This window comes from Psittacula echo (assembly GCF_963264785.1).
Source record: "Psittacula echo genome assembly, chromosome: Z".
Classification (NCBI taxonomy): Eukaryota; Metazoa; Chordata; class Aves; order Psittaciformes; family Psittacidae; genus Psittacula; species Psittacula echo.
In genome coordinates, this window is record NC_137742.1 from 95,442,848 (window position 1) to 95,469,328 (window position 26,481).

A 26,481-nucleotide genomic window follows, 5' to 3' on the forward strand; every position below is an offset into this window, starting at 1 on the left:
TTTTTATTACAGAAAGACAAGTGTAAAATTAATCTTCATTCAGGTAAAAGTTAACCTTCATACAGGTAAAAATGTAATTAGACTTACAAAACAGGAGAATTTTCTGTGAAGTTTATACTTGTGAACAAAGGTGAACACATGAAAAATACAAATTCTTTAAAAAATAACAGTAAACCGGTCATCAGTGGAGAAATCGTTCTTTTACTAAAATGTTACTATTATTTGGCAGGAGCAGTCCTTTCTCTTCGTCCACCAAAGCTAATCTTCCAGAAAACAACTGCATCGACAACACAGAGAATAAGCAATATAAACCCAAACACCTATAAAAATAATAATAAAGTTAGTTTCCCCATGGAATCTCTTTCACTGTAGTGATTCATATACCATTCCTCAAAGCAGCAGTAGATACATCTTCCTAACCTGGTTCTTGTATAATCTAAATATATGTGAGATTCGAGGCAGCTGATAAATAACATCTGTATTTAAACCCCATCAGCCTTTCATACAGCAGTCCACAACCTGGCTTTGCCCGAAGTCTATGTGAAGCCCTGGAGATTATGACTTCTCTTTGAAAACTGCATGATGCCAGATGCTGCTTTTATCCGAAATTAAAACTTTTTTGTGTCTTCAAGGATGCCTAATTAAGTATGGTATTGGCCTGGAGGAAATGCAGCATTTGTAGAAACAAGCTGATCGGGGACAAAAAATAGCACTCCTCTCCTCTGAAGCTCTGAATGGGAAACATTCCAAATTGAAAATATACACATATTTTAAAAATACACATGGAAAATGTCAGATGTTCTCCCCAAACTTTTTTTCCAAGGTACTTGCTCAGTCTCCTGCTTCCAACTTAATTTCACAACTGACAATATAAATTATATCCTAGCACTTATCAGGAAGTCTCCTTTCTGCTCAGGATGGCATGGCCAGCGAGAACGCCAGCCTTCCCTCTCATCAAGTCTCTTAAGCTGATTTTGAAAATCTCCTGAGGCTTCTGGGCTTCTGATGGTGGCTTGTCACATTTGAGCTTTTCTTGTACCTCGGAAGCCTTACGTACTTTCAAAACTGAGGGCCTCCCCCTTTTTGTTTCTTAATGTTAATTATATTCGTTTTCATTTGACTTAAAAATTACAGTTGTTTAAACTATTAAACTGGTTTGATCTTAAGTACACAAAAATCACATAGTTTGAAAAAAAATCAAACCCCTTTTCAACTGCCAGGATTTCTCAGTTTGTGTCAGAAAAAAATAATAACACACGTCAGGAGGGAGGTGCCAGCATGTCTGTTAATAAAGTTTCCACTCTTTTTTAACCAGAGTGTAGGAATTTCTTCTGAAATAGTGTAACCAAATGGGATAGTCCTAAAAGAGCTACAGGTTCTCCCACTGAGGATTGATGGAAGATTTATTCCATATTGCAAGATGTGGAAGCAAATATCAGTTACTCCAGGAGTTTTCAGTGTTAGTACTTCTGAATAGCAACTCCCAAGTCTAGTAATATCTTTAAATTATGTGTGATTTGAAGATTATTTTTTTAGTGAGATTCTATTTAGTGAGATTTAGTGAGATTAAAATTTTTAGTAAGATTGAACATGTCTTTACTTTTTAGTATGTTCTTCCACAACCGTTATTTTCACAGTCTTACCACAACAGAAGGATACCAAGAGGTGCAAATCCTGTCCACTTTAAGAACTGAAATGCCTTAATGTTGCTACTTACTCCTCCTGCCAGTGTCGCCTTGTTGGTCTTGATTACTACTGCAAACAAGCACACAACGAGGAGGAACAACGCTGCAATCACCGAGTTAAAAATATCCTGAAACAGCCAGTGGAAGCAAAATATTTATTCTGAAATACACACCTGAAGAACATGAACAGAGCCCAGTTTTGTGCAAATCATCAAAAATCTCTGATTTGCTAGGACAGTGGAACTACAGATACCCATGTCAGATCGATAGTGACACCCAGTGGTTTGATGTTAAAAGGAACGCTTGCGAAGAAACTTCCTCATTTTACCTTTCTGGGTTTTTTTTTTCAGTCAAATTTATGCAACTTGGCTACGCTTGATAGACTAAAGCAGCAAATAAATATTTCAGTGAAAGTGTATGGTTAATTTGTGGAACAAAAAATGAAAATACAGTATTACAAAGCTAAGCGAATGATGCTAACTGCAAGAGGGACTGCAGGGGGACACAAGCCAGCTGTTGAGCAATCAATGTGAAAGAACCTCTAGGAAAAACTGGATCAGCAACAATGGAACTCAGGTTTGCTCCAGCTTTATGGCAACGATGCCTGAGATAGCTGACTACAACCCTCAGAATGAGGCTGAGAGCTGGGGTTGTTCAGAAGGCTCCAGGGAGACCTTAATGTGGCTTCCAGTGCATGGCACAAGAAGAAATGTGGAGGGGCTTTTGACGAGGGCATATAGGGACAGGACAAGGTGGAATGGCTTTAAACTGACAGCAGGAAGATTCGGATTAGACATTAGGCAGAAGTTCTTCCCTGAGAGGGTGCTGAGGCACTGGTTCAGTGTGCCCAGAGAAGCTGTGGCTGCCCCATACCTGGCAGTGTTCAAGGCCAGGTTGGACGGGGCTTGCAGCAACCTTGTCTAGAGGAAGGTGTCCCTGTCTGTGGCAAGGGTGTTGGAACTAGGGTGAGTTTTAAGGTCCATTCCAACCGAAACCGTTCTATGATTCTATGCACAGGCCATCATCGGGTGGGTGAGATCCCTTCATTTTGGGGCCCGCCAGTACTCACGGCCAGAGGCCAGAACAGCCAGGTCATCTTTTTATCGAGCTTCAGCAGGTACAGGAGGAAGAACAGCGCCGTGATCACCACCTCCATGCCGGCCAGAGCCGCGTACGTCCCGCGGGAACGGCCGCCCAAGAAGCAGAAGAACATCACGCACGCCAGCAGCTGCGGGGACACAGGAGGAGTAACGCGTGTGTGTTTGTGGGGTGTGTGTGTGTGTGTGTGTGTGTGTGTGTGTCTGTGTCTGTGTGTGTTACCACTGAGTCGACCCCCGCCCGCACTCCCGGGCCGTCCCCGCCCTCTCGGGAGCGCAGGACCCCGCGGATAGGCCCGCCCGGCCCCGCCCAGCTCCGCTCCGCTCCCCTCAGCGCTTACGATGCGGGCGATCTTAATGCAGCCCCGCAGGGAGCGGGGGAAGGCGCTGTCCACCTCCACCAGCGCCATGGCTGCGGCGCGCCGCAGCACCCACACCCGTCCGCTGGAGCTGGAGTTAGGGACGGAGATAGGGCTAGAGCCAGCTCCTCCCCGGCGCTCCCCTGGCGACGGAAGTGAACGTGCAACGGCCGGAAGCGGTTGTGTTGGGGCAGTGCCGGGGCCGAAGACGGGGATGGGCGATGTGGCGGTTGGGCGCGGCCTGGGCGCGGCCCGGTGCGCTGCGTGGGGCCCAGGGCCGGCGGGGCCGGGGTCGGAATAGCGGCGTGGCAGGGGCCGCCTGTGTGGGGGGAGCGGCCGCGGGCTCCCCGGCGGGCGGCCTGGCGTTGCGCTCCCGGCCCAGCCAGAGCGGCGCTGGCGGCTGTAAGTCCGCGTGCGGGGGGCGGGGCCCGAGGTCGGGGCAGTGGTGGGACCCTGCTAGACAGGGAGGTGCGGGAGCGGCCGGCGGGGAGGAGACAGCTGCTCTCCGCACAACGACCTGGGTCGTGGCCACCCGAGCGTCAGCCAGTGGTGGTGGCGGCGGCAGGGGAGGGAGAGAGGGTTCAGAGCTCAGCGCTCTCAAATCCCTCAGCAGCGGTGACGCGGTGTGGGGAGCCACCACATCTCGTAAGAGGGTGGAGCAAGATTCCCCCTCTACCATTGCAGCCTGAGCAAACTTCCTTCCGGCCTCTTGCACGTCGTGGCCCTGATAGGCTTTGTGAGCCCTGACTGGGAGCGTTGAGGAACCAAGCCCACCCTTGTTGTCTGTTTTGTTTTGTTAAAGGTCTGGTAATCCTAGCGTTGCTTGTGTAAGCTTTATATAGGTAGTTTTGGGATGTAAGGCATCTAAATTACGTGTCTTGGAGGTGTGTTTGCATCTTCATGCTCGCCCAGTGTTGTAACCGGGCCTCCGAAGTCATTGGGCCTTGCACCACAGCTGGTATTTCCAAAATTCATTGGTTTTTTTCCCCCAGTGTAAACTAGCTGAGGATCTGTAAGTGTAAGAGAACTCTGAAGGAGGCACTCTCTATTTGCCTCCTTGTAGTGTTAAGGACAACAGAGAACTTAAGGTAAACCCTTGTCCGTGTATGCTGTAACGTGTCAGTTGCATGACCCAGTGATTACCCAGACCCTTAAAGATGGGTAATTTGGCAAAATTTTTTATTAAGCAATAGGGAACCTAAAAAGCTCATGGAGGGTTTGACATTAAGAGGCTCGCTATAGCTTTAAGTTGCAAAGAGCTCCTTCTTATTTGTAACTCCTGTTTATTTCCGATCTAGATAAACACCTGATAAAAGAAGATGGTAGGAAGACAGTTGTGAGTATTTGTTTTACTTGGGGCATTAAGGTGGGTCTGATGCTGCGGCTCGCTTGGCACAAGGCTATGCTTGCTGTGTTCTGTGAACTGCAGTACAGCCATGAGGGATTTGTGTCAGTGCATGGTGTTGCGCAGGGACAGGTGTCGACTGAAAATAGATAATGTATTTTATGCATTAAGCTGTCTGTTTAATGGATGCTGAATTTACTGCTTCAGTTGGCACTTATTTTAAGTTGAAGGAAGTTGAACGCAAAGTGTTGCAGTCTTGGAGGTGAGTTGTGGCAGACAGTGTGGGATAGCACCAGACCACCTATGACCCTCTGAGGCTCTTGGGGGCTGGGAAGACCGAGTGTCTTTGTATGAAGTAATTGAGTTGCGTTATAGGGAAATAGTATGCTTGATGTGGAAATAATAACGCATTTTTTAACAGTGATACTCTTTTTCATCAGGTATGTGTTGAGGGGAACATTGCGAGTGGAAAAACAACATGCCTGGATTATTTTGCACAAACTACTAACATTGAGGTACCGGGTGTGCATTTCATTGTCTTTATGTACATCATTAAGCAGCTGCTTGTCTTGACAAAATTGACGGAAGTATTGTCCTTTGGTGAGCTAACGGAGCAGTAGGCTGTAAGCCAGTGCACAGACTGGTGCCTGCCCTGCAAGTACAGACAGTCAAACTCTAGAAGAGAAATTCAGATCATTGTACTTTAGAGTACAGGATGCCCAAGTTTCAGTAAAACCTGTGGATTAGAGGTTGTACCTCTGTAAAGTAACAGCAGTCCATGTTCGTTGGGCACATTTGGGTGTGCTTGTTTGCTCTTTCATCTCACATCTTAGATATATTATGAATAAGCAAAGAAGTAATGATGTAAAATTCTGATGTCATGTAATGGAGATCCCAGTAAATGGATGGCTTTTTAAAAAATGAAAAATCTGTTGTATTTTTTTTCTGGAGATTTCTTAGGCTGGTATGGTATTTGATTTCATACGCTTAGAGCAAGATTAGTATTTTAGACAAAATCATGATCAGACCTTAGTGAGGTATTGCTTTTGTGGATATCAGGTAGGCATTCCCTGGCAGGCCTGGGAACACACTGATAAAAAGTACTACGCTTCCCCATAGAAATGCTGGGTTGCCAGATGTTATTTGGTAATTGAACAGGAATGATCCTTATGGGTAAGGATAAATCCAAAATGTAGCAACGTTTAATTTGCATATAGTGCAACATTTTTTAAAAAGCCAGTGAACTAACTCCCCAGGCTTACCAGCTTCTCTTAGGCCTGGCTCTGCAGTGTTATTAGAGTTTGAACCAGATAAGTCTGTTGTGATTTTACCTATTCAGGGTAGAAGCTTTTCTGGTCATTTTCATAAAAGTTTTGAGTACTTTTTGTTTGTTAGATCACAAAAATAAAATGAGAAGGAGTATGATAGCATTCTTATCTTCTTTGCGCATTTTTCTCTGAGAAATTAATTTGTGAGGAAATGAACTGGGCATTGAAGTGCATTCAGGACTCAGCTAAGTCATTCCTTCCCTTACATGGGACTGATTTTGAAAAAGCAAAATTATATCCAGGCTAGTTAGGTAGTTAATCCAGCGTTTTATTTTGGCTGTTTAAAAATGCTAAAATGAAATTGTATATTAATATTTCTCTATTTTTAAACAGTGTTCATTATTACTTTTTGTATTAGGGGATTCAGTGCTGTTTTCTGAAGAGGGATGAGCTTTCTAACACAAGTCCTGAATACTGTGACTTACTGAATGAGTGTTCATTAAAAATAGCTGTAGGTCTGTAGGGTCAAATTAAGTATTTTGAATCTAAACCGTGTTTAACATGGAATAATTACTTTTAACAAGGTTTTGACAGAACCAGTGGCAAAGTGGAGGAATGTTCGTGGTCATAATATCCTGGTAAGTCACAGGAGTTGTTTCTACAATTATAATTACTGCTCTTTTAGAAAGACATGAATGAGGACTTCTTATTGATCAGCAGAACTGTTATGAAAGGTATGGTCATAAACTCATACAACAAAAGATCTGTTTCAGTGATTAAGACATGCATCTAGTAGAAATATTGCATATAAAATGTGGTTTCATCAAGGACTAGGTCTTTTATTTTGTATGAGCTAAAGAAATTCACAGAAAGGTAAGTCCTGAGTGTGACAGTTGTTTCTGAATCTCATTGTGCCTGTTTCAGAGAAGGGAAGAAGGTCACTTGGAAAATAAGGGGTGAATCTGATAGGTTGATACTGTTTGACTGCTGAAGATAAGGAAGATTCAGTCCTGTGAGGTGTCAGGAGCTTCTGATGTCTTGTGGGTGGTTATTGTTTCTTGGAACTGTTCCCCACAGCTATGTCCCTGTGTCACAGCTGTGCTTGGGAACAGCTGTCAGAGCTCTGGATACATCTGCAGATCTGCTTTTGCTGGGGTGGTAGAAGTGGTTTCTGATGCCAGTCTTTGCTGCTTGTGTGGTCATCTCTATTGCAAAAAATCTCATTGCTGGCTGAGATGGGTATCTATGCTCAAGCTCATGTGGAATTTGCTGTCAGTGCAATGGTGTGGATACACCCCAAACCACACTGCCCAAACATGTATTTGATACATAGCATAGGTCCTCCAGAAAAGTAAGTTCTTGCTACTAGAAGTTGCTGATGTTTTACTCTCTTATTATTAGTAAAAGGATGGGACATGCTTAGCTGTGTCACACATTATCACAGCGATCTGCACACTTCAGAGTGTTTTTTCATTCTGATCTTGGATAGGGAGAAAAGGAGGAGGTCAGGTCTATGGACTGAAGCCATGCTCCTGACTTAAAGCTTGTCACCTCAGCAAAATAGACAATGAATGATGCTTTATTTCATGTCAGATCTTTTTCTCTGCTTTGCAGGATAGACTGTTGCTTGTAAATGTATGTGTGTGTGGAATTGCAGTGCTCAGAAAGTGGAAGATACAAGAACTGCTTTGAGGATGATTTGGGAAGAACAATTGTCTGTGTTAAAAGACACCTTTTCTGAGGCCCAGACCATACTGGAACCACATATGCATTTCTGGATGGCCTGGGTATTCTGGGAGTCTGTCAGTGCCCAAGAACAGAGTAGCAGATACGTTTGGGTTTTTTTAATTACTGAACATATCTGAACTGTTTCAAATGAGCTCTGTCTTGGTCCTGACCGTTCCAGGTGCAGAAACTAATTCCTGTTGACTTCAGAGAACGTTCCAAACACCCCACTTAGGCATTCTAAGGACCAGGACTGTAACTCTTGCATCAGTATCGCGGAGAGCAATTGATCACTTAATTCTTGTCAAACCTGGTGTCAGGTGTTTGCGTGCACTTCTTTTAGCAATTCTGTTGTAGAGCAAAAGCTCACTAAATACTGAACTTCACTTTTTTTGCTGTTTGACCTAACAAAAGTGCCTGCCTCTCTTGCTTCCATCTCTAACCCCAGGGCTTAATGTACCAAGATGCATCAAGATGGGGGATAACATTACAGACTTACATACAGCTTACCATGTTGGAGCAACATACCAGACCAATGGTAAATAAACTTCTTTTTATTTAAAAAAAAGAATTAGATGTGATTATGAGTAATAAATATTTTTAACCTTTTATCCAAAAGGCAACGTGCTGTTTGTGTTCTTTCCTTGTGCGACTTTTTATAGTGCAAAGACATTGTTGATACGCTCAACATGTGCTCCAGGAGTGAAACATCTGCCTCCTGCCTGCTTAGAACTTTTACTTGCCCAAACAAATACTGTTTTTTTAATACCACCCTTACAAGCTAGACTTGCACAGATGCCTTCCGTCATTACACGTCAGTGACTTGTCTGTAATTGGCATCTATGTAAATGGAGCTTAGATCTTTGGGAAATATTAGGTAATCTTAAAGGTAGTGCTAGTATTCATTCTGCTGCTCTCTGCTGTCTACCACAGATTTAGCCATAGCGCCTTGTGTTTATCCAAAACGCTTCCATTAAATTTGATACTTTTTTTTCCTCCAAATAGTTTGCATCCTTTTTTTTTCTTGTATTTTTTTTTTCAGTTATTCTGTATCTATTTTCACATGCTACCTTTTTTATCAAGATCTTTTCTCTTTCCTTCAAGCATCTTTTGTTACATTCTGTGCTACATCTTCCATTCCCTGATTACAAGATCTGATTTTAGGTGGCATGCTTATATCTTGGTGATTGTTCTTGCATTATGTTTTCTGAGTTTGTGTCAGGGCAAACTTTCAAAAGTACCACACGATAGTGATACTGCATGTATAATCATTAACTTTTTGGAAGAGGTGTTTTTCCAAGACAGGTGTCATTCTGCTACAGAAGAAGTTCATTCAGAAATTCCTGAGGATTGCCCTTTGTTTCAATCTGAGCTTTGCTGTCCTTTGTCACTTGAACTTTGCTGGAGCAGTGTTGCTTCCATGATCATTAACATGCAGAATACCTGATTGGAAGGAGCTGTGCCAGGGTTACCTTGCTCTGCAGGGGCTAGAGAGTGTCAGAGAATCTCTCTTCTCCATAGGAGGCACTGTTTGAACCCATTCAAGACTGACTAAGGCCAGTGCTTTGTCAGATGCAGTTACTTCTGTAGAAAGTTCTGTTTCTTGGTACAGTTATCCTGATGTTAGGGCTGTGCTGTTGACACAGGAACACACTAGAAGGTGGCAATGATTCAGGTAGCAATCATTCCTGATGCTCTGCAAGTTCTAAATGGATTGCTGCTTTTTTATATACTCCTAGTTAACCTCAGCTGAAAGGTACCTTTGAAACTCACCTATGAGTAACAGATTAGTTTTGTAGGTGGTTAATAATGCAGTGATCATAAGTAAGATTAAGAAAACCTGCTTTGTGTTCTTCCAGCCCTCCCAGTAAATTTGTTTATCACTAGATTTGGAGGAACTGAGAATGTTACGTATTTCGTAATGTAAAGGACATGATGTGCAGTATAAGCCTCAAAAGAAACAAACGTGCTGAAAAATGCAGATTGTCAAGTTTTATTTTCTAGATATCCCCCGTACGAATGATGGAGCGATCGATTCACAGTGCAAGATATATTTTTGTAGAAAATTTGTATCAAAGGTACAGTATATAGTCTTATACTTTACTTTCTTGAATTAATATATATATAATTGACATCTATATAATAGATGGTGGAATTCAGGATCTTGTGTGGTAGGACCAGTACAATAGCAAGTAGAATGGCAACCCTGGACTTTAGCAGGGCAAACTTTGGCCTTTTCAAGCAATTGCTAGGGGAAATCCCTTGGGCAAGGCTGCTTGAAGGTAAAGGGGCCCAAGATAGTTGGTTGACATTCAAGAATTGCTTATTCCGAGCTCAAGAGCAGAGCATCCCGACACGTAGGAAGTCAAGGAAGAGGGCCAGGAGACCTGCGTGGCTAAATAAGGAACTGCTGGGTATGCTCAAGTGGAAGAGGAGAGTTTACAGGTCATGGAAGGAGGGGCTGGCCACTCGGGAGGAATATAAGGCTGCTGCTAGAGGATGTAGGAAGGCAGCTAGGATGGCTAAGGCCTCCTTAGAATTAAATCTGGCGAGAGGGGTCAAGGACAACAGAAAGAGCTTTTTCAAATACATAGCTGATAAAACTAACACCAGAGGCAAGGTTGGCCCACTGGTGAATGGGATGGGTGCCCTGGTGACAGAAGATACTGAGATGGCAGAGTTATTGAATGCCTTCTTTGTCTCTGTCTACTCTGCCGGAGGCAGTCCTGAAGAGCCCTGTACTCCTGAGACCTCAGATGAAGTCAGGTCACTGGAGCAGTTTGCCTTAGTCGACGAGGAATGGGTTAGGGACCAGTTGAGCAATCTGGACATCCATAAATCCATGGGTCCAGATGGGATGCACCCGCGGGTGCGGAGGGAACTGGCGGAAGTCATTGCTAGACCACTCTCCATCATCTTTACCAAGTCTTGGGAAACGGGAGAGGTGCCTAAGGACTGGAGGAAAGCAAATGTCACTCCAGTCTTCAAAAAGGGCAAGAAGGAGGACCCGGGTAACTATAGACCGGTCAGCCTCACTTCCATCCCTGGGAAAGTGATGGAACACCTTATCCTTGATGCCCTCTTAAGGCATGTCAAGGATAAGAGGGTTATGAGGGGCAGTCAACATGGCTTTACCAAGGGGAAGTCATGCTTGACCAACCTCATAGCCTTTTATGAGGAAATAACATTGTGGATGGATGATGGCAGAGCGGTGGATGTGGTCTACCTTGACTTCAGCAAAGCATTTGACACAGTCTCCCACAGCATTCTCATAGCTAAATTGAGGAAGTGTGGCCTGGATGATCAGGTAGTGAGGTGGACTGCAAACTGGCTGAAGGACAGAAGCCAGAGAGTTGTAGTCTATGGGGCGGAGTCTAGTTGGAGGCCTGTATCTAGTGGAGTGCCTCAAGGGTCAGTATTGGGACCAGTATTATTTAATATATTCATCAACGATTTAGATGAGGGAATTGAGTGTACTGTCAGCAAGTTTGCTGATGACACTAAGCTGGGAGGAGTGGCTGACACGCCAGAAGGCTGTGCTGCCATCCAGCGGGACCTGGACAGGCTGGAGAGTTGGGCAGGGAGTAACTTGATGAAATATAACAAGGGAAAGTGTAGAGTCCTGCATCTGGGCAGGAACAACCCCAGGTTCCAGTATAGGTTGGGGAACGACCTGTTAGAGAGTAGTGTAGGGGAGAGGGACCTGGGGGTCCTAGTGGATGGCAGGATGACCATGAGCCAACACTCTGCCCTTGTGGCCAAGAAGGCCAATGGCATCCTGGGGTGTATTAGAAGGGGGGTGGTCAGTAGGTCAAGAGAGGTCCTCCTTCCCCTCTACTCTGCCCTGGTGAGACCGCATCTGGAATATGTGTCCAGTTCTGGGCCCCTCAGTTCAAGAAGGACAGGGACCTGCTGGAGAGAGTCCAGCGCAGGGCAACTAAGATGATTAAGCGAGTGGAGCATCTCCCTTATGAGGAAAGGCTGAGGGAGCTGGGTCTCTATAGTTTGGAGAAGAGGAGACTGCGGGGGGACCTTATTAGTGTATATAAATATATAAAGGGGGAGTGTCATGAGGATGGAGCCAGGCTCTTCTCAATGGCAAACAATGATAGGACAAGGGGTAATGGGTATAAACTGGAACACAAGAGGTTCCACTTAAACTTGAGAAGAAACTTCTTCTCAGTGAGGGTGACGGAACACTGGAACAGGCTGCCCAGGGAGGTTATGGAGTCTCCTTCTCTGGAGGCATTCAAAACCCGCCTGGACACATTCCTATGTAACCTTATCTAGGTGTTCCTGCTCTGGCAGGGGGATTGGACTAGATGATCTTTTGAGGTCCCTTCCAATCTCTAACATACTGTGATACTGTGTGACTGATGATGTCTTTGGTAGTCTAAGTGGAGTGCGAGATCTGTCAGTTCTGTGTTGGAGTGGCAGTGTGTTTTGTACAGCACGTGCTACCCACTGGTAGAATAAATGGGCCAGGCGAGAGCCTTTTTCAGAAGTGCTCTTGTGTACAGAGAACATCTTGCTATTCACAACACCATTTCTTGAAATTATCTGTTCTCCAGCTGAACACAAAAATCCTGCTTAAATCAGAGACACATAATGAATAGGAAAAAACCATGAGGATATGTAGAACACACTGTAGGAGGAGACAGCTACCTAGCCTTATCCAACCTAGCATCCAGGATTGGCATTTCTTGCAAGCAGGAACTTGAGTGACAAGCAGGAAATTTAAGTCCCATGCTATTGCTCAGAATCAGGATTCCTAGGCTCAAAATAAACTGCAAACCTCATAGGCCAGTGAGTAGAGAAAGCATGAGAGCTGTTTGTCTCTAAATGTTGCCTCCTGAATTGGGTACTTGCCCCCAGGTGTGCTTGGGCCAGAGGTAGAGCAATCAAGCCTGTGAGAGAAGACTGTGGCCTGAAATAGATAAAAGCATTTATTACCTGTCTGATGTATAAAGCCCCTCCCATACTAACTCAAATAGTGCAGTAATCAGTAGTGTTTGCTTGGGTTTTTTTTATTTGTTTTGTTTAGAATGCTGAGCTTCCATTGAGAAATGCATGTAACAGACTTGTTTTAGTGGATTTTTCAGGGGTTTTCAGGGACAAAACCAGTTTCTTGCCCCTGCCTGCAAGGAGAATGGCCGCATGCCACAAGGTGGCATCCGTGCTACATAAGCTGCTAGTCTGTTACTGGAACTGCTTTGAAAGTTGAGAGAAACTGTGAGATGCGAGGCAAACTCTTTTTTTAAAAAGAGACATCATTTATCCCAGTCTGTATGCAGTGGGAGTGTACTGGAATCTCATTCCCATTTTTAATTACTGATTCTTAATACATCCTCTATAGACTCCCTTTTACCTAAGTTTGGTATTTTATTATTCTTGCTGAGATAACTCCGTGACAGTTGTCTCCAATATTGTCTATGCTGTCTGAATACTGAGTTCACATTAAGCATGTTGAATATTTCACTACTCTTTCCACAAATGTTTTTTACAATGGGAGTAAATTTTATTTACCTGATGTCATTATTTTTTACTGTGCTTTACTGTGGCTCCTGTAATGAATTGTCAGTGCTGCTCTGTAAATCAAGCCTTTCTGGTTTTGTGACACACACTCCAGTAGCTCAGATCTGTTTCAAATAATCCTCATGTAAAGAACTTGAGCAATAAATACCATTGACAGTTGGTATTTATTATTAACAACAATTTGTTGTTATTGTATAAATGTCAGTGTGGTTGATGTTTTTTTTTCTTAGTCACCAGATAATAATTTCTTAACTGTTAATGAAAATAATTAATGTTTGTAACTGTTAATAATGGAAACATTGTGTTAGTGAGGTTTTTTTGTTTTGTGCTTTTTTTTTGTTTGTTTTTGTTTAAGCAAAAAGATTTTGTCTTTTTATTGTATAAACAATGATTTATGAAGCTTTCAGTTTGGGTGGGCGTAATATTGCTCATGTTTTCATTTCACATATGGTGGAGTAAATTTGCAGTAATTCTAGTCAGGTGAAAAAAAATTAGTTTAGGTTTGATCTGTGTGTACTGTTCAGTGAGTGGTGGCTTTTATGTTTATTCAGCGGAAAAATGCCAGAGGTGGATTATGTTGTCCTAAGCGAATGGTTTGACTGGATCCAGAACAACACTGATGTTTCGGTTGATTTGATAGGTAAAATTCTGATGGGATCTGGACGGGCATGTTTGTGGATGGGTTTCCTTGCTGGGAGAAAAAATAATTCTTGTTTTTTGGTTCATAAATAATCACATTATTCAATGTAATGGTGCTTGCAGTGTGTAACATCACGACAGCATGAATTTGTGGATGGTTCATAGATTGATTAACAGTAATGCCAAAGGGGAGGTTCAGTGGTGGTACCCAAGTCAGGATTCTTCCCTTCTATAGTTTGTGAAGTAAGTTTCTTTGCTTTTAAAGCTGATTACATGAACATAACTATATTTTTTGTCATGACAGTTTATTTGCAGACTTCTCCTGAAGTTTGTTATGAGAGGTTAAAGAGAAGATGCAGAGAAGAGGAAAAACTCATTCCTCTGGTAAGGAGTTCCTTCAATATATATGTGGTTACAATGAGCATTAGAACCATAATTATTCCAATCTAAATATTAAAATCGTATCCTGAGTATTGCCAAAATGTGGTGCAGCTGTTTCTACTGCAAACTAAAACTTCAGTATTTAACTTTATTAAAAAAAAATAAAAAAAAATCATGCACACTGACTTTCGGAAGTGTTTTGTTTTAGTAATGTGTACCATAGCTGACTGTTCAGGTGCAGTATTAATCAACTGTTAATCTTTTCTAAGATGTAAAAAAGCAGTTGCTTCAGTATCACTAAATGGTGTGAAAGCACCCAGTTGAAGCACAGATACCTGTGCATGCAGATGCTGAAGATCTGTGTGGGCATTTTCTGTTGTCTGCTGTTACCAGGATGAAAAGTGTCTCTGCTTGTGTCTGTAAAGAAGAAACTTCTTGAAAATTGTTAATGTGGGAATCTGCTTAAAAATAAACTGGTAACCGAATGATCGCTTTTGGTGTCACAGTTTACAGAATGTCCCTTCATTAAACAAGAAGCCTAACCAGAAGTAAATGTAGTTACCTTTGCAGTCCACAGTATGTCTTCTGTATTTCCAGTGTCAGGTAGTTCAGTAGAAGCAATTGTCAGCTGAAGATACATGCAAAGAGCTAAATTTTGGGCCATGTGAAATTTTGCATTGGAGGATAATCCTTGCTGTAATGGATTTGAAGAGACATTGTGTTACTTTGCAGCTCTACTGAGGAGTGTGGGTGAAAAACTATTAATAAAAATGTTAATTGGTCTCCTTTAAAAAACCCCAAACGAATAGTTGATGAAAGGCAGAAGTGCTTTTAGAGGAAATTGAGTCAGTTAGGAAGACATGATCTGGGATTTTAAGGAAATACATTGATACAGAAAATGCCTTCAGTACAGATTCTTTGCAGTCTTGCCCTTTTTGTCCTTCTCTTTTTTGTACATTTCTCTGTAAAATCTTAACCTACACTATACCTCTCAGAGAGAAGTAAGTTTCTTGATCTTAAAAGGAGCTGAGAGCCCTGTACTCCTGTAAGCTGCGTCTTTGAGGTTCTTCATGGTGTGAAACCTTATACTGGAATTAATTTTTCTCAGAAACCTTATGATGCTTTTTAGTTTTGCTAGTGGAAATATCTGATACAGGCTTTTATATATAGTTCTTAACTCCTTCCCAAATGTATAAAAATTGCAATGTGTGTTTCTTCCCTGGGCTTACGTGTTATTTGAATGCCTCTTTTTTAGGAGTATTTAGAAGCTATTCATCAGCTCTATGAAGGGTGGCTCATTAAACGTACACTATTTGAAGTTTCCTGCCCAGTGCTTGTGAGTATTATTTAAGTCATAAACAGCTACGCATATGGAAGATTGTACTCTTCAAATAGCAAGTGTTATTTAGTGGCAAAAGTAACTAAATCTGCTTTACTAATAACCTTTGGGGAATGAAAACCTCAGAAAAACATTTATAGCTATCCATAATGTATAGCATGGAAGTCTGGTCTTCTATCTGTTTGGAATTTAAGGGTCTGTTCACTGTGATTATTTGCAGGATCAGACATGTAGCTTTTCAATGAATGCCCAATTCTGAGCAGAATGCTAACTGGACAGATCTCTAGGAGTGTATCTCTTTAGCATCAGTTGTAGTCCTGTTCTGTTTTGCTCAAAACTAATCATGTTTTATGGTGTCAGTTATTTCTAATGCTTATGTTCTTCTTTTCAAGGTTATTGGAGCTGATCATGACATGCAGAAAATGATAGAGAAGTATGAAGAAAACAAGGACCAGATACTAAACCCATCTAATATGCAACACCATTTATAGAAGTCTGCAGTTGCTGTATTTTATGAAACATGTTTATGAAGTCTGCAGTTTCTGTATTTTATAAAACATGTTTATGAAGTCTGCTTTAAGGTCAATTTTGAGTATTATAAATATTTCTAAGTATAATGGGGTTTGCTTTTGAATTACGCTTTGTGGAATGTTCAGTGGACTTAGTGCTATGAAATGTTGAGGTACAAGTCATAAACAGAATATAAGTTAATTCCCTTTCATGTTTTTAGGTTCTCCATCAGCTTTATTGTGTCAGTTTTACTCAGCTGTCAATTTTATCCCATTTCCCACTTCACTGCTGCTTCCTATAAGTAACCAGATTTTCTTCTTTTTTGATCCCCAAAGACAACCCTATTTTTGTAATTTGAAAGAAATAGTTTCATACAAGAAGTGGGATGTCCTTTTTTATTATTAGTGGAAGCAAATGAAGTTTCAAGTTAAAGCATCAAGTTTTGTTAAATAGGTCTTTTCAGGTTGAAAAAGGAGGTCTTACTCTAATCCTACCTATGCTAGTGCAGTTTCATTGAATTCAGTAAATTTCTTCCGCTTTGCATGAAATCACAACGTAGTTGTTCTGAGGATAACTACACAGTAGTATAGTCCCACTGAATTCAGTGGCAAAAAAAGAGTAACAGTTTTCAGAAGTGATTGCAGAGTGGCTCCGAGGCTTTTTTTAAAAAAAGGCTAATTTCTCTCTGGTGCTCATGAAGTCACTGGCCCTGCTATGGCTTAGTTAGGACTAGTTAAAATACAGGGTGCATAGAAGTGTATTTGTTGTTCTTTTCAAATGGTTATAAAAATCCTAGAGTTAATTGATCACTTAACTATTTTGGATTCTTCAGTTGTTCTTTTTTTTTTTTTTTTTTTTTTTTTTTACAAAGAAAAATACAGATGGCTGTCTGGGTTGACATCTTGATCAGTTTATTGTGACTTACAGGTACTTGGACAGCAGAGAAAAATAGTGGGGATTTCATCGTTAGCTAAAGTGTTGAGTTGTCCTTAATTTCTGTTTGACCTCAGTGTTGTTTTCAAGATAATCCTTTTAATGCAGTAGTTCTGACTGTTTTCATGTTACTTTTTCTGTTTGAGGGGAATGATTCCTGAAGTACAGTGTGTATATATATATATATAGGTATTTTTTTTTTTGTAATAGTTTTGGTTGGTTTAATTATAGCAAGCATGGTTAGCAGTGCTTAAAAACACACAGTTGAGCATCTATCATGCCTTTGTAGTGAATGCTTCTGAAAATGGCTAACATCCAGGACTTAAGTGATCAAAGTACCAACTGACTGCATACATTTGTCTGTAACTTGTTGGAGAATACAAATTTTCAGTTACGTGGCTTTTCCTGTTCCACCTGATTTTGAACAATATCTGATGGTGTCACTTTCAGAAATCATTTCACTGTTTTTATTTTAGTTTTGTGATGGCTGTTTTTGTGGTATGTCTAAAAAGCATTGTGATTGCTTTCCAAGTCAGGAAATGCAGTTCTTGTCTTGTTATTGCCATATTTCCATTTCCCCCTCTCCTCCCCCTCCCCTGCCAAATCTGTACAACTTAATAATGACTACTGCACTGCGAGAGCATTTCCTAGTGAAGTGCTAAATTAGTATACTGAAGCTTGTGAACCACGTGCTGCCATTCTGTTGTTCTGTTGTAAATCTTAAGAGCTCTAGCTTAAATGTAAGATTTTTGTGTGTTAAGTAATTATCTTATTGAAGCTTATTTGTTAGGGGGATTGTAATAATTCTTTAAATGATTAAATGTTCATCATTTTTTCTTCTGTAAGTGACCAAAAGAACTGTTTCTTTGGAAATAGTTTTATAAATTTGAAGTTCAGTCACCGGTAGTTTGTTCTTCATTGTAATTTCATTATGGGTTGTATTAGCCTAGGATGTGTATTTTGCAACCAGTTCAGTTGTTTTGTACAGAGTTATCTTACAGTACAAAGAATGTCACTGTTACCTTTATGATTTTTTGGTTAGATCCCCCATCCCCTTTACTGTATCAAACCAGTAGTTTGGATGGAGGTTACTGATATTCACAGCTATAATGGAATATAGATGGATCATTTATGTAACTTATTTATTAAAAAAACAGATGTGATGGCTAAAGATAGCAAAACAAAATAAATGTGCTATCTAGTATTTTTGTGTATAGATTTTCATATTCAGGAAGGTTGGGGTATTTAATGAAAACTGGGAACAAAACCCAAACAGGTTTCTTGTTATGTGTCGTAAATTTAAAATGTTTGCTGTCTGCTATAGATGTATAGATAAAAATACTTCAGTAATCATAAGTAACTGTTTTAACGCCTGGAATTTCTTTTCTAACTTGAAATCTCTCTATTGATGACAAGAGAGGAAAAGGGGTAATCAGCAGTAGTCTGATATGTATTTTGTTTCTTTTGTAACTAAGAAGCAGTGATGAGGTAGCATGTTGCAAAAGTACTCCTTTCTGTAGGCAGACTGACCTTCATTACCAGTGGAATGGATCATAGAATATAAACAACCTGCTACTGCTCTTGGCTTTTAAAATTTACTCGGTAGTTTGGATATAGCCTATGTGTGGCTTATAGCTGGTTTTGCATGCATTTTGGCTATTCTAGGGTATACTGTCAGAATACTAGAGCAAAATTACAGGTTTTAATTACTTTTAGAATCATAGAATAGTTAGGGTTGGAAAGGACCTTAAGATCATCTAGTTCCAGCCCCCCTGCCACGGGCAGGGACACTGCACACGAAACCATGTCACCCAAGGCCTCATCCAACCTGGCCTTGAACACCGCCAAGGATGGAGCATTCACAACCTCCCTGGGCAACCCATTCCAGTGCCTCACCACCCTAACAGTAAATAATTTCTTCCTTAGATCCAGTCTAAACTTCCTCTGTTTAAGTTTGAACCCGTTACCCTTTGTCCTGTCACTACAGTCGCTGATGAACAGTCCCTCCCCAGCATCCCTGTAGGCCCCCTTCAGATACTGGAAGGCTGCTATGAGGTCTCCACGCAGCCTTCTCTTCTCCAGGCTGAACAGCCCCAACTTTCTCAGCCTGTCTCCATACGGGAGGTGCTCCAGTCCCCTGATCATCCTCGTGGCCCTCCTCTGGACTTGTTCCAACAGTTCCATGTCCTTTTTCTGTTGAGGACACCAGAACTGCACACAATACTCCAGGTGAGGTCTCACGAGAGCAGAGTAGAGGGGCAAGATCACCTCCTTCAACCTGCTGGTCACACTCCTTTTGATGCAGCCCAGGATACGGTTGGTTTCTGGGCTGTGAGTGCACACTGCAGCCGGCTCATGTTCATTTTTTCATTGACCAACACCCCCAAGTCCTTCTCCGCAGGGCTGCTCTGAATCTCTTCTCTGCCTAACCTGTAGCTGTGCCTGGGACTGCTCCGACCCCGGTGTAGGACCTTGCACTTAGCATGGTTAAACTTCATCAGGTTGGCATCAGCCCACCTCACAAGCGTGTCGAGGTCCCTCTGGATGGCATCCCTTCCCTCCAGCGTATCAACCGAACCACACAGCTTGGTGTCATCGGCAAACTTGCTGAGGGCACACTCAATCCCACTGCCCATGTCACCGACAGAGATGTTGAACAAGATCGGTCCCAACACGGATCCCTGAGGGACACCACTCGTTACCGGTCTCCAGGTGGACATTGAGCCATTGACCACAACTCTTTGTGTGTGGCCATCCAGCCAGTTCTTTATCCACTGAGTGGTCCACCCATCAAATTGATGTCTCAACAAATTTAGAGACAAGGATGTCGTGCGGGACAGTGTCGAATACTTTGCACAAGTCCAGGTAGATGACGTCAACTGCTCTGCCCCTGTCCATCAGTTTCGTAGCCCCATCATAGAAGGCCACCAAATTGGTCAGGCAGGATTTCCCCTTAGTGAAGCCACGCTGGCTGTCACCAACCACCTCCTTGTTTTTCATGTGCCTTAGCATGCCTTCCAGGAGAATCTGCTCCAAGAGTTTGCCAGGCACAGAGGTGAGACTGACTGGTCTGTAATTCCCCAGGTCATCCATTTTCCCTTCTTGAAAATGGGGGTTATATTTTCCTTTTTCCAGTCGTCGGGAACTTCACCTGACTGCCATGATTTTTCAAATATGATGGACAGTGGCTCAGCAACTTCATTCACCAGCTCCTTCAGGACCTGCGGATGGATTTCATCAGGTCCCATGGACTTGTGTACGTTTAGGTTTTTAAGATCCTCTCCTACAGTGGTCCTAAGGTCTTCATTCTCACAGTCCCTGCGTTCGCCTTCCAAGACTTGGGTGGCGCGGTCACAGACTTTGCCAGTGAAGACCGAGGCAAAGAAGTCATTAAGAACCTCAGCCTTCTCCAAATCCAGGGTAGCCAGTTCTCCTGATAGCTTCCAGAGGGGGCCTACGTTGTCCCTAGTCTGTTTTTTACTCGCTACATACTATAGAATCCATTCCTGTTATCCTTAACATCCCTAGCCAAGTTCAATTCTAACTGGGCCTTAGCCCTCCTCACCTGGTCCCTAGCTTCCCGGACAGCATCCCTGTATTCTTCCCAGGCCGCCTGTCCCTGCTTCCACCTTCTATAAGCCTCTTTTTTCCTTTGAATTTTCCTGAGCAGCTCCTTATCCATCCAAGGAGGTCTCCTGGCCGTCTTGCTGCACTTCCTTCTAGTCACAATGAGTTCCACATCTAAACTGTGAAGTGTAAAAAGTGGTTATCTCCTCCTGTGTTGCCTTTTCCTTATTACATACTTTAGTCTGAAGAGATGATGTTTTCTCCAGACTTTGTCCTGGTCAGGGTGTCTTAGCAGATGAGTAACATCTGGGAGCAGTATATAAATTGATTTCAAGTAAGACAGACTGGCAAAAATAATAGTATTTAATATTTGCGCTGTCTTAGCCTGGCCTTTTGTGTCTTTTCTTCCAGCACAAGAAGCAGGCTCAGGAGATCTTTGTTGTTTGATTAAACTGTTCAGAACTGACTGTCCAAAACTATAGGCTGCAAGAAACCTTGAAAATTACTTTCACCAGTGTAATTACCACACAGACTACTGCCAACATCAGGGAACAATCCAGCATCTCTCTTCAGTGCACCTCGTCCTGCAGAGTGTGAGAAGTGCTGGGTATTCTGATGTCAGTTGTTCCGAAGATTCAGACCTAAGCTCTTGTTACTCTCCTGAATAATGGCTGTCCTAGCAAGTTACTGTGCTGTTTCATGACTTGGAGAATCCAGTCCTTCGTGTAATGTGTGGAGGTTTAAGTAAACATTGTGGATTTCTAAAGCAGGATGAAGTTGGGTCAGAATTATGGTGGTGTTTTTCCACCCCCAGCATTTGAGGAGGCTGAAAGTTACGGGCCTTTTTGAAGATGAAAAGTTTAGTTTTAGAGCAAAACCTAGCAGTTAGTACATTAGTTCCCACTAATTGAGTGGCATTACTAAAGAGAAATAGTGTCTTAGGTCTTTTTCCATCTTGTTTTTTTTTTTCCTCTTCTGTCTTAACACTGAAATCTGGTTTTCATTCTTGGCTTACAAACAACAGTTTGTTCTAAACCCAGGCTTTTGAGCACCCTAAGGAGAAGTCCAGACAGGCGAGGGTCTATGTGATATGAATGTTACGGGGAAGAAAAATGACTATTGCAAGAGATCCAGAAGGGAGAGGCTGTGACGGACTATAACCCAGCTACCAGGTCTGCTGCCTGAGCTATGTGTCTACACTCAATTAAAAGAGAACTATTCTAATCTAATGCTTGGGAGATCTGACCCATTCAGAGTGGTTGTGTGCAGTGTACACATTTGGAACAGAATTGGCCTACAGTGTCTGTGATGGAAAGACATCCAGTCAGTCAGTAAATCCCCATTCAATTCAGTCAGTCAGGATCAGCTGTAGCACAACTGAAGTTGACAGCTCACTAGAGGATAGACCTGTATTTTAGAAACACAAACCACTTTTCTTTAGAAAGGGCCCCAGGCAGCCCTCTTGCTGTCTAGCAGCACTGCCTAAGTGGTTGCTCTTACTTCAGTTATTAGCCAAGGAGAGGTGCAGTGGTTACTATCAACAGGGGCAGGAGGGCACTGGCTGGTCAGAAATCTTATGGTCCCTTTTACCTGTCCCTCTTCTCAGGTCTGACTGTATTTACAACTAGGATATTAAACCTACCTTACTCACGTGGAAGCAGCTGCACAAAGGATTGCTGCCTATTAAATATGACTTGCCTTTTGTTTCAGCTGGTTTTCAAATCCTTTCTCTTCACTCTTCAGCTTTAACTGTAAATCAGTTGCAAATCCAACAGTAGTTTCTAGTGCAAGACCTTAAAATTCTACCATTTGTACAAGAAGAGAAGTTAAAGGTGTTCCAGCAGCAAGGAAGAAATTCTTTACTGTGAGTAAGGCACTGGAACAGGTTGCCCAGGGAAGCTGTGGCTGCCCCATCCATCCCTGTGTTCAAGGCCAGGCTGGAAAGGGCTTGAGTGTGTGAGGCATCCCTGCCCATGGCAGGGGGGTTGGAACTGGATGATCTTAAAGTCTGTTCCAACCCAAACCATTCTGTGATCCTGTGAATAACAAACTTGCATAAAAATATCCAGAAGACTTAAGTGCATAGTAGCTCTTCCTATGAAGGTAGACAATTAATTAAAACACATAATTTTAATAACCCTCACAGGGAGAAAACACAGCTTTATAAAACCAAAATAGAAAGAACAGATGGGTTCTTGAAAGAAGAGCTAGGAGGCTGCTTGCTCCCCCCTTCCCCAACATAACAGGGGAGATTAGGAAGAGCAAAATCAAGAGAGCTTTTTGGTTGAGACAGAAGTTTAAGAACCAAAGGAAAGGGGGGGGAACCCAAGTGATGCAATGGCAGTAACTTACAACCTCCCCCAAGTAGACTAGTGCCTTGCCAGTCTCTGAGCAATGGCCACCTTGGCAGACAAAACCTCCACCTTCTTCTGCCTCCCCAGTTTTATTGCAAAGCACGATGTTACATGGTATGGTATATCCCTTTGGCCAGTTCAGCTCAGCTGGGTCCCCTTCCCACTTAATCATCACAGGGTATAGTTAGTTAGAAGAAGAGAAGGCTGTGACACTGCAAGCACTCCTCAGCAATAGCCAAAACACTGGTGTATTATCAACAGTTTAGCCACAAATTCTGAACGTATCACTCCAGGGGCTGCCGTGAAGAAAGCTATCTGAATCCTAGCCAGACCCAGAACAGAAGTATTAATTTGTATGTCTGTGTTAATAATACCTGTTTCTCTCAACCCCACCCAAAGCTGAAGGCACTCCGGTCACTTGATGTTAACTGTGGTCAAAATTTTATTCTTCCTCAACTGCTAGAATCAAGTGGTGAGGGGACCTCAACAATTAGTTGTTCAAAAAGCAGAGCTTACTTTTCCGCTCTTGAGGTTTTTCTAGTGTAACCCATATGCTCCTCTTTGAACTTCTGGGGGCTGAAAGTCAATTATAAACAATTTCAGCTAATTCCTTTATACATGAAACAAAACACTTAAGTGCTACTGGAAGTTACTTCAAGCAGTATTGAACTGTCTTTCTAGGTAGCAAGTGTATAAACACACATTGAAGACTGTGCAGAAATACAGTACCAGGGACTGTGTGCCTTTCTGAACTTAATTAAATGTGGTGTATGGCAGAAGTTCTTGGTGCTGGGACTCCAGCTTACAGCTGATCTGATCTAAGACTCCTGGCTCCCTTTCCTTCTCAGCACAATGCTTTTCACACAGCACTCCCACCTAAGAATAGCCCTTATCCCAGCACTAATACTCACTGGGACCCTTCTCTGATCTCATTTTTTTCCTACCATGAGAATGGCAGTTTTCCCCCTTCATTTAAGCAAAATGAACTGGCTCACAGAAAAGTCCAGTTACAGAGAAATAAAATCCAGAGCTGGTGCAGAACGAAGTGGCAGGAACAGAGGTGAAGGAAGTGACAGCAGTAGCTGGATCTCCCTCTTCCAGTAGCAGTGAACAACTACAATGCTTAGTGCTTCTGACATTTGTGGTAGTAGCCACGAAAAATTCTGGTAACGAGTGGAGACAGGTATAAGGAACCTGCAAAACAGGTTACTGCCTCTAGAAAACTGGAAGGGTTCACAAGGCTGTTTCCTTTGTTAAACCTAAAGGAATGTCATAGAACTTTATGAACTTATTTTCAACTGAAAACAGGAATCAACTGAAATCAGCTCAGAGCACAGCTTCATGGGAGTGTAATGAGTTAACAGAAGTGCACTCCAGTACAGCATTTGTAAAGCTATAAAGTGGGTCTTGCAACTTAGAAACACTTAGCTGTTTCTATTTCTATCATTGTACAGCATGCTATACTTGAAGAATACTTCAGAAATAGGTCTGTAAAACTGTTTTCACAAAAGCTAATTACCTCCTTGAAAACATGATCAAGGCCACAAGTGAGAGGAAAAAGCCCAGGCAGATTACAAACAGAAGCACTGGTAGACTCAAGTGCGATGGCATAACATTCCTTGGTCAGTTCTGTCAATAATGACGTAAGGCTCCTGGATTTCATTTGCTTTTGAATTACAGTTCTCCAGCTTTACTTCACTGGATTTGGGAGAGTCACATTCAGGCTGCAAGAGGCTCCTTCTGCCCTCCGTGCTGGTCCTTCTTATGCGTGAAGACCGAACATCAACACTTTGTGGTGGAATGTAGGTGAGGTTAGGGGGCTCTCTAATGTGTCTGAAGCACACAGAAGCTGTATGTGCATTAGCAGTATCCATTAATAGTCTTTTGCTGTCAGAACCAGTAGTGGAATCCTCCACATTCCCAGCAGAACAGCATAGGTCTGAAGATAGCTCAGTATGTGCAGCTGCTCTGTTTTGAATCTGATCATTAGTCAGAAATGTATGGTTTATTTTGGAGTGATTAAATTCTCTTACATACCTGTCACTTGTACTTGCATATGATACTGACTCAGGTTGTCCAGTTTCCTCCACTGGATACGTAAGGTCTTTCTGAGTGTCCTTGATTTGTAGTTTTGTGAAGGTTAAAGACAGCTCACAAATTTCCTCTTCCCTATGGACTCTGCAGCTTTTGACAGATGCAATGTCCTTGTATGGCAGAGACTTCAGCTCATTGGGTGCATCTGCAGGGTCCAGGTCTACGCAATTTATGGCATCGTTAATTTCTGCTTCAACTGACCCTTCAGGGACTTCTTCAGCTTGGTACTCCAAAGTGGTTCTACTGTCACAAGAGTTGTCAGCAAATATCGCAAAGGCTGGCGGACCACTTGCTCCTGGTGAGAGTGGCACAGGCCTGATCTCATTTGCAGCTGACTCTGCAGTGCCTGCCAAAACACATTCTTCACTTAGACTGGCTCTTGGCTTTTTTCCAAAAGCTTTTGGAGAAAGATTCTCACTGAAAATAGGTGTTTGTCTTATCACAATGTCACTATATTTGATAAAGAAGTCCTCGCTGTCTAAGCATTTGCCTGGCAAATGTACAGTGTTAATGATTTGTCTTTGGAGTTCCTGAAGCCTGTTAGTGGATTGAGCAACTGCTAACTGAGGCAAACCATCTTTGATCTTCAGATCCCCAGCAGCTTCAAAGGATGTATCACTAGTAGATGAAGATTTCTGTTGAGTAGCAAGGCACAAAGATGTCTCACCATTTTCTGTATTTTCTAGATTTTCAGTGTCTTCTCCCTGGGGTGTCTGATCTTCTTTGTCTTTATTTCCATGATGCTGGTGCATTTGTGTTCTCTTCTGTAAGGTCTCCTCCAAATTGCCATGTTTTTCTTCATTTGTCATTTCAAGGATGGTTTCACACTCAATTCTTGCCAGGAATATTTCAAATGCAGTCTGCTTCGTTTCTTCATTGTTTCTCTTTTTGACAAGTGAAAACTCTGTTGCTGTTGTTGCAATGTAACCTATTTTCTCCAGTACTGTTTTTACAATGTCATCTGGGAGCACAGATTGAATATAGTAGACAAAATTACCGGTGAATGTCTGAAACAGAATGCAACATGGAAAAAACAGATGAACACTGGGGGAGTGTGGAGTGGAGAGAAGCATGAAAGACTTCCTAAAAATCAAAAGTACTTCAAAAATTACTTAAATCTTTAAATAGCTTATGTTCCTTAAAGTCTGAATTTTGAATCAAAGTGAGTTGGGCTTTTGTAACAGCACTATTTTGTCAGATTCTCAAGCATTATAGCTTTGCTATATATAGCACATTAATTTCAGAGAAGTTACGCCAGTTTAAAGCTGCTGAGATACTGGCTAAGACTATCAATATTCAAAAAGGAAGACTAAGAAAATCATTTTAGTCAAACCAGAGAAACTCAGAAATAAGTCTTATGCTCTCTAGAGAAAAATGGAAGATTTTTAAACAAAACACCATAGAATAAATCCCTGAGATCTAATCTTTTCCTAAAGAAAGACACGATGCACTCACTGTTGATCGTATTTCACAACTGATGACAAGACTTTTTATTTTTTTCCCATGATTCAGACTCCTGCTGTAACTTTACTACTCTCGGATTGCCATTTCTTTGAAAGCACTTTTTGGAAGGAAGATGTAAACCAGCAGAAATACTGCCAAAACACACTCTCTTTGCACAAGCTGTCTGCAAAACATGACTTGAATAAA

General features: G+C 42.1%; 3 protein-coding genes across 14 annotated transcripts in view; 1 reads left to right on the forward strand and 2 right to left on the reverse strand.

The window, feature by feature from the left end:
- Positions 1–3,326, reverse strand: LOC308231395 (chemokine-like factor). The gene is made up of 4 exons (XM_080636762.1): positions 3,124–3,326; positions 2,755–2,913; positions 1,718–1,813; positions 1–320 (listed from the first exon to the last, which is right to left on the reverse strand). Exons 1-4 carry the CDS (start codon positions 3,190–3,192, stop codon positions 219–221), a joined length of 426 nt encoding a protein of 141 aa, XP_080492888.1. The 5' UTR covers positions 3,193–3,326; the 3' UTR covers positions 1–218.
- On the forward strand, positions 3,232–15,926 carry TK2 (thymidine kinase 2). 2 transcript variants are annotated; one of them, XM_080636759.1, is made up of 10 exons: positions 3,232–3,543; positions 4,440–4,507; positions 4,927–5,001; positions 6,339–6,392; positions 7,928–8,017; positions 9,484–9,557; positions 13,566–13,654; positions 13,958–14,037; positions 15,290–15,370; positions 15,766–15,926. In XM_080636759.1, exons 1-10 carry the CDS (start codon positions 3,363–3,365, stop codon positions 15,862–15,864), a joined length of 891 nt encoding a protein of 296 aa, XP_080492885.1. In that variant the 5' UTR covers positions 3,232–3,362; the 3' UTR covers positions 15,865–15,926. The 2 variants fall into 2 exon arrangements, with proteins under 2 accessions (XP_080492885.1, XP_080492886.1); XM_080636760.1 differs by having other exon boundaries at positions 3,238–3,543; positions 4,440–4,477.
- The window catches only part of LOC308231391 (uncharacterized protein), a 17,950-nt gene continuing 2,566 nt past the window's right edge, over positions 11,098–26,481 (reverse strand). Inside the window, exons 2-4 of one of the 11 annotated variants that reach the window (XR_013958672.1) lie at positions 24,257–25,838; positions 14,597–14,728; positions 11,098–12,406 (exon numbers count right to left, since the gene is read on the reverse strand). Coding sequence is in view for 2 of the 11 variants with exons in the window: in XM_080636756.1 (XP_080492882.1) it covers positions 24,333–25,838 (1,506 nt within the window). In the remaining 9 variants the exon portion in view is untranslated. Of the gene's footprint in view, positions 12,407–14,122; positions 14,729–15,945; positions 25,839–26,481 lie in introns of those variants that run through there. The other 10 variants (XR_013958675.1, XR_013958676.1, XR_013958673.1 and 7 more) reach the window with 10 other exon arrangements.

What these genes read in the sequence shown, in the direction of transcription:
- LOC308231395 (XM_080636762.1), bottom strand. Translation starts at nt 3,192, where the DNA reads ATGGCGCTGGTGGAGGTGGACAGCGCCTTCCCCCGCTCCCTGCGGGGC. An exon ending in GCATTAAGATCGCCCGCATC is followed by an intron (nt 2,914 to 3,123) that starts GTAAGCGCTGAG and finishes GTGTCCCCGCAG; the next exon opens with CTGCTGGCGTGCGTGATGTT. An exon ending in GGCTGTTCTGGCCTCTGGCC is followed by an intron (nt 1,814 to 2,754) that starts GTGAGTACTGGC and finishes TGGCTGTTTCAG; the next exon opens with GATATTTTTAACTCGGTGAT.
- TK2 (XM_080636759.1), top strand. Translation starts at nt 3,363, where the DNA reads ATGTGGCGGTTGGGCGCGGCCTGGGCGCGGCCCGGTGCGCTGCGTGGG. An exon ending in AGCAACATACCAGACCAATG is followed by an intron (nt 8,018 to 9,483) that starts GTAAATAAACTT and finishes TTTATTTTCTAG; the next exon opens with ATATCCCCCGTACGAATGAT. An exon ending in AGGAAAAACTCATTCCTCTG is followed by an intron (nt 14,038 to 15,289) that starts GTAAGGAGTTCC and finishes CCTCTTTTTTAG; the next exon opens with GAGTATTTAGAAGCTATTCA.